The 6,000-nt window shown below is 38.5% G+C and overlaps 1 protein-coding gene across 1 annotated transcript in view; it reads right to left on the reverse strand.

Moving 5' to 3' along the window:
* The window catches only part of LOC129437982 (uncharacterized), a 30,826-nt gene extending 27,025 nt beyond the window's left edge, over positions 1–3,801 (reverse strand). The window contains exons 1-8 of the mRNA XM_055196431.2: positions 3,765–3,801; positions 3,337–3,570; positions 3,070–3,257; positions 2,861–2,969; positions 2,635–2,785; positions 2,381–2,520; positions 2,141–2,290; positions 781–909 (exon numbers count right to left, since the gene is read on the reverse strand). Of these exons, the coding sequence (XP_055052406.2) occupies positions 781–909; positions 2,141–2,290; positions 2,381–2,520; positions 2,635–2,785; positions 2,861–2,969; positions 3,070–3,257; positions 3,337–3,570; positions 3,765–3,801 (1,138 nt within the window). The remainder of the gene's footprint in view (positions 1–780; positions 910–2,140; positions 2,291–2,380; positions 2,521–2,634; positions 2,786–2,860; positions 2,970–3,069; positions 3,258–3,336; positions 3,571–3,764) is intronic.
* Between the last annotated feature and the right edge of the window lie 2,199 nt (positions 3,802–6,000).

Raw genomic sequence — 6,000 nt, forward strand, 5'->3', positions numbered from 1 at the left:
TTTATGGTAAACTCCCCTTCCACTTGAGCAATAGCGGGGAACTGCAGGATCTCTTAAATCTAAATAAAATTAAATCATAATTAAATTTTTTTAAGAAATTAGTATTTTTACTTCATTCTGCTCAAAAATGCTCAAGATGTGTTTAGTGCCAGAGAGGTCACACTAAACACTGAAGATGCCTAAAGAAGACATTTAGTCCTAATAAAATATATTTTTATTTTTTGTACATATTTCCTGTATTTTCTGTTTGTATCTTAATAAAATAGATTGAAAAATAAAAATGTATGGACATTAAAACTTCTAAAACAACAAGTCTGGTGGTGGTGGCCTAAGACTTTTGCACAGTAATGTATGTAAATGTGAAAAACATTAATTAATTAATTTTAATGTATTATTTTAGTATAAATGTAGAATTTTGTTAAATTTAGACTAATGTCAGTTTACTTCAGTATAGCCCGTTGAAGAAATAATTTCTCTGAAATACATTATAAGATATATAAAAGAAATTATAAGATACATTTTTACATAGTGAAATGTTTTAATGTAATGTGAAATTTTTCTTAGGCTAGGACCTCTATTTGCTTTCCAAGTTCCAACTCAGTCTGTGGAAGGCAATTTCAAAATACTTTGCATTTACACCCAACATATGATGCAAAATACTTCAAAAGTTTATTGATTTGAAATATTAAAAAAAGTTTACAAGAAAATAAAAACAAAGTGCAAAAGGTCAAAATGTTTATAAAACCACCCATCTACTACAAATTGTTGTTCAGACTTTACCTGGTGGGCAGGGCTCTGGTTGTGTACTTCCCATCGGGCAGTAGTGGCCTGCAGGACAGACATCCCCAATGAACCGAATCTCAGGATCGACCTGCCCGACTGAACGAATCGTCCCAGATACTTTACATTCTGGAACACATTCAGCACATTAACAACCCTGTATCATAAAAATGATGTACCTGTAGTCACGTAAATTTGTCTTTACATGACTTTTCCGTGACACTGACACGTTTTTCCAACTGTTTTGTCCGTTTTTAAAATCACTGGGGGTTTAGGGTTAGATTTGGTGTTTGCGTTAGGATGTCACTTTAAGTATTGGTTTATACCTTTTTCTCATGATTTATTTTTTTTATATTTTATGATTTTTAAACCATTGGCGCCTGGCATTAGGGTTAGAGTTGGGTTTGTATAAGGATATATTCCTTGTAAATCTAACCCTAAACTGAAGCGACAATGATAAGAAAATAGGACAAAACAGTTGAGTAACCAATACATGACAATAGTCCCTTTCACACATACAGTCTTTACTGGTAATTTACTGGTAAATTGCCGTTAACATGTCATGTGTGAACAGAACCTTTCCGGTAAATCAGTGCTCCCAATTTACCAGTAAGACAGGTTGTAAGATTACCAGTAATTTACAGGTAAGCGCTATGTGTGAACGAAAAATATAGGATTACCGGCATTTAGAACGGACGACGTCAGACAGCGCTGACAGATCGGGCCAATCAGAACGTTTTTTATACAGGTGACGCGTTTACCCTCGAACTGTTTACGGACGTTTCCACACACATGCTGCTTAAAGTCGAGCACAACTGAAGTTAACATCCACATTTCTTCACCAAAGTTGTTTAAAACAGCTTACCATCTATTTGCCATATTGCCGACGTCCTTAGCACACCATCTGTGAAGCCTAATGTGCACACGCAGGTTGACGCCGCCTCACTCAATTTGTTTGGTCACGAGCAACTTCGCGACCGTTTGCCACAGATGTGAAAACAACAAAATACGGACAGACAATATTAAGTCATAATCCGCCATTGTTTACAAATACGACACTGAGCTCGCCGGCCGCGCGCCACAGGTAACTTCCACTTTCTTTCCGAGTTTACCGGCTTTTGATACTGATGTGTGAATCAAAAGACTTGCTGGTAAAAAGATGGAACGTCACTGCATGTGTGAACAGCAAATTTTTGTATTTACTGGTAAATTCATGGTAATATACCAGAATTACTGTGTGAAAGAGGCTAATGACACATAAACAGAAATATGTCACATGTTCACGCAAAAATGCGGGTTGTACTGGTACAATGCTTTCACATCCGTGACCTTGTGAATGATCAATCACTGTGGTAATTACCAGAGTCATTGTAATTTTGAGGTGTAGGGGAGTGTGACCCTTGAATACAGTAATATCCAGGACTACAGGGACCAGAGGGTGAACTCAGGCCAGATTCAGCACAGTACTGCCCCGGTGTACACGGCTGACACATCTGTACAGATGATGCTCCTATTAAAACACCCATGATGTTAGTGTCAATCATCCATATTTAACAGCAAGAGCATACTGATACATATGCTGCCTTAGTTGAAAAAAGACCTTCTATTGAACCAAATGTGCCTGGAGGACAGGGCTCCGTATGCTTGGCACCCGCCGGGCAATATAAGCCAGCTGTGCATCTGCTTCCAGTGGAGTCTCCAACTGGCTCCGGTAGAGATGCACCCTGGTGACACACAAAACTGCAAAATCGTGGAGATTAGCTTGAAAAAAGCATTAAAAAAACAGACCTGTCGTATTTGACAGGAAGTTAGAGAGCCAACGATGCAGCAGCTGAGTGAAACTAATGAACTTACCCTGGAGAGCAGTTACCCGTTGGGGCGTCCAAGCCAGATGAACTGCAATATTTACCAGGGGGGCAGGGGACACACTGATCCACATTGGACAGGCCTAACTGACCATTAAAAGTGCCCACAGGGCAGGGGAAGCTCAATCCTGACTCCGCACCTGTTAAAAATACATTAAATATTTAGTGATAATATGAGGTTTCCCATCATGTTTTTAAAGCAAGTTTTCCAGTACCCGCAGGGCAGTAATATCCCCCAGGACAAGGAACAGGTGTGGAGGTTCCACCTATCGCTGTGTCAGATCCAGCACAAAAAAATCCAGCCGGGCAGACAGAACATTCTGCCTATGGTAATAAAGTACAGGATTTTAGTCTGGGATTAGCTTAAGCCCTGTTCGGGAAACTGCCCAAAAGAGTTTAGGTGCATGCTTCTTTTTCAACTGACCTGTCCCTTTAAATTCTGATAAGTCCCGATGGGACAGGGGATGGGTGTGGTGCTGCCAGGTGGACACATATGCCCAGGTGAGCAGATGTAATGGGCAGGCTGGCTGGAATTTTGACCCGATGGGCAAAAGTAGCCCATCTGACACACATGAGAAGGAGAGGAGAGCCCCCTGCTGGAACAAGCAAATCCTACAAGAGAGAAAATGATAAAATGTGCAAAGAAATTATTTAAAAAGACATTTGATGTTTCTAAAAGAGAGCTACTGACCTGCAGGGCAGGGCAAACAGTCAGACTGCTTAGTGTTCCCACTGCTGTTGCTATAAAAGCCCGGTGGACATGGTTCTGGATATGAGGACCCTACCGGACAATAGTGTCCCTGGGCACATTTGCCACCTGTTTCTCCATCCACAGGTGCGGGGGACACAGCTCTTGAGAGACAAAAGTGTCCAGCTACACATGGTCCAGACACAGCACTCTGTCCAGGAGACTCGCAGAAAAGCCCTGCAAGGCAGAAAGTATGGCAGATATTTTTATAGCTGAGTTTTGACAGATGCTAAAAGCACTGGGGAGTACAACTGAAATGGTGCGACTAAAATGCTGTGAAAAATAGGGCAGTATCACCCTTGGAGGATAACAGATACATAACTCTGCAAAAAAAGTCTTGATAGCAGTTCAGTTGTTTGTAGAAACTATACCTGGAGGGCAGGGTAAACAGTCTTGATCACTGGCCATTCTTGTATGAGGATTAAAGGTCCCTGCTGGGCAAGGGTGCTGATTTGGTTGATGTGTGCCTATGGGGCAATAATGACCCACTGGACATGCAATGCCCTCGGTGAAAGAACCATTGGCAGGACAGTAGTAACTTGCCGGATAAACAGAAATGTTACAACATTAGAATTTGGTGATCATATGTTATTATAAATGACTAATAATGGGTCTCATTCACTAATTCACATGTGTACCAATGTTCAATGTCCAAATACGAGATTAGGAGCAGTTTAATTTCACAATAATTTCAATCTTTGACATAACAAAAATCAATGTTTTATTTTCACAGAATGTTGTTTACGTTATGTAAGATGATTTTATGTAGAAAACAGTAAATCACAAAAAATTACTTTAGCTGAATTTTCACAGGCACTTTCTGTAACAAATGTGTTATTTTATTTTACACATAAGCTATAACACCCTTATTAGTGAAAGAGACAACTTTACTGCATGGGTGACTTAAAGTGGATGACAAAAATGAAACTTCTGTCATTATTTACCTGAATACATTTTTCAAAGAATGATATTTTGAGCAATGTTTGTAACCAAATCGTTTTTGAGCACCATTGACTTACATAGTATTTTTATTCACTACTATTGAAGTCAATAGTGCTCCTGTTTCCTGCTTGATTACAAATATCTTCAGCAGAACAAAGAAATTAATACAGGTTTGGAAGAACTTAATGGTTAGTAAATAATGAAAGAATTTTCATTTTTGGGTAAACTATCCCTTTGAACAACATGAAAGTCGTGTTACAGTCATGAAAAATTTGATTTATTTATTTGAGTCCATGACACGAAATTTCATCTTATTTTTGTGCCTTGAACACAAATGTCTTTTTCATGGCACAAATTTCTATCAATTGTTTTTGTGTCTGTGGCATGACTTTCTTTTTCGTGTTATTTTATGTATTGTTTTCTCTTATTTTTTGGGGGGGTTGGGATATACTTTTATGTATTGGTTTTTACATGTTTTTCTTCCGCTTTTAAAACGATTCTCGCCTGGAGTTGAGTTGCGGTTTGGGTTAGGATGTCTATAAATGTAACATAAAGTGATTATAACCCCAAGTGACAATTGACCTATGGCTAAGCCACGCCCTCAAACGCGATGAGCCAATCACAGTGCGCATAGCAACCCAATACACTCGGACATTCTTTCCTTCCGTATCCATTAAAATGCATTGCAGTTAGTCAGTTTTCATTCTTTTTTATGTTTTTTCTTGTCATTTTAAGTTGAAAATGGTCAAATGGTGTGCATGGGGTACTCCGACACCAGGTATCCCGAAAGGCTGGGCGACGGTGTGTATTTTTAACCCTTTCCCAAGCCACATCTCAACTGAGGTAAGTGTCTACTTAATCCAGATTAAGTTATGCGGTAGACTACAACATCAAGTAAACGTGAATAAATTAAACAAGGATGTCTACATCTGTTCTAAACTAAGTCAACAACGTATTAGAACGTTATCTTTAACATCTCTAACATAAAATTAGAAAACGTTAACATTAGCTTCTAGCTGCGTTGTACATCATATCACTTAGCTTCATTAACATATCTGTAAATAACTGACATAACAAATGTTATTTGTTATTTGTAATAGCAATGTTGTGCTGAATGATTCATGTAAATACTGTAGCACCAAACTAACGGAGAGGTAAATTACTCTTGGTAAAGATAGTAAAAAGGCTTGTTCTGGAAACGTATGCTGAAGCTTTTCATCCAACAATAAAATTATTAATTTAACCCTCCAATGCATAGTTAAGGCCCTTTTGGTAACTTGGAGATGATATATAGTCTTTCTGTCTCCATAAATCATCAATAGCCTCCTGTGAAATGTCTCCTACTGTGACAGCTGCCATAGCGCCTATTACCGAATGTTGATTGTTTGTCCAAGTGAGTGAAGGGGGCGTGGCTTAGCCATAGGTCAATTGTAAGAAAATAGAAAAAAAAACAATGAGAAAACAATATATAAAATGACACGAAAAAGACATTCGTGCTCAATGCTCGAAAAAGGTGAATTGCGTGCCATGGACACGAAAAAATGTATCAAATTTTCCGTGATTATACCACGACTTTCTGTGAGATCAGTCGGATTTGAATGTAAAATATTTACATAATGAGCATTAAATATAACCATAAGCTTATAAGAGCATGTATGAGTGCAT

Source organism: Misgurnus anguillicaudatus, chromosome 24 (genome assembly GCF_027580225.2).
Source record: "Misgurnus anguillicaudatus chromosome 24, ASM2758022v2, whole genome shotgun sequence".
Taxonomy (NCBI): Eukaryota; Metazoa; Chordata; class Actinopteri; order Cypriniformes; family Cobitidae; genus Misgurnus; species Misgurnus anguillicaudatus.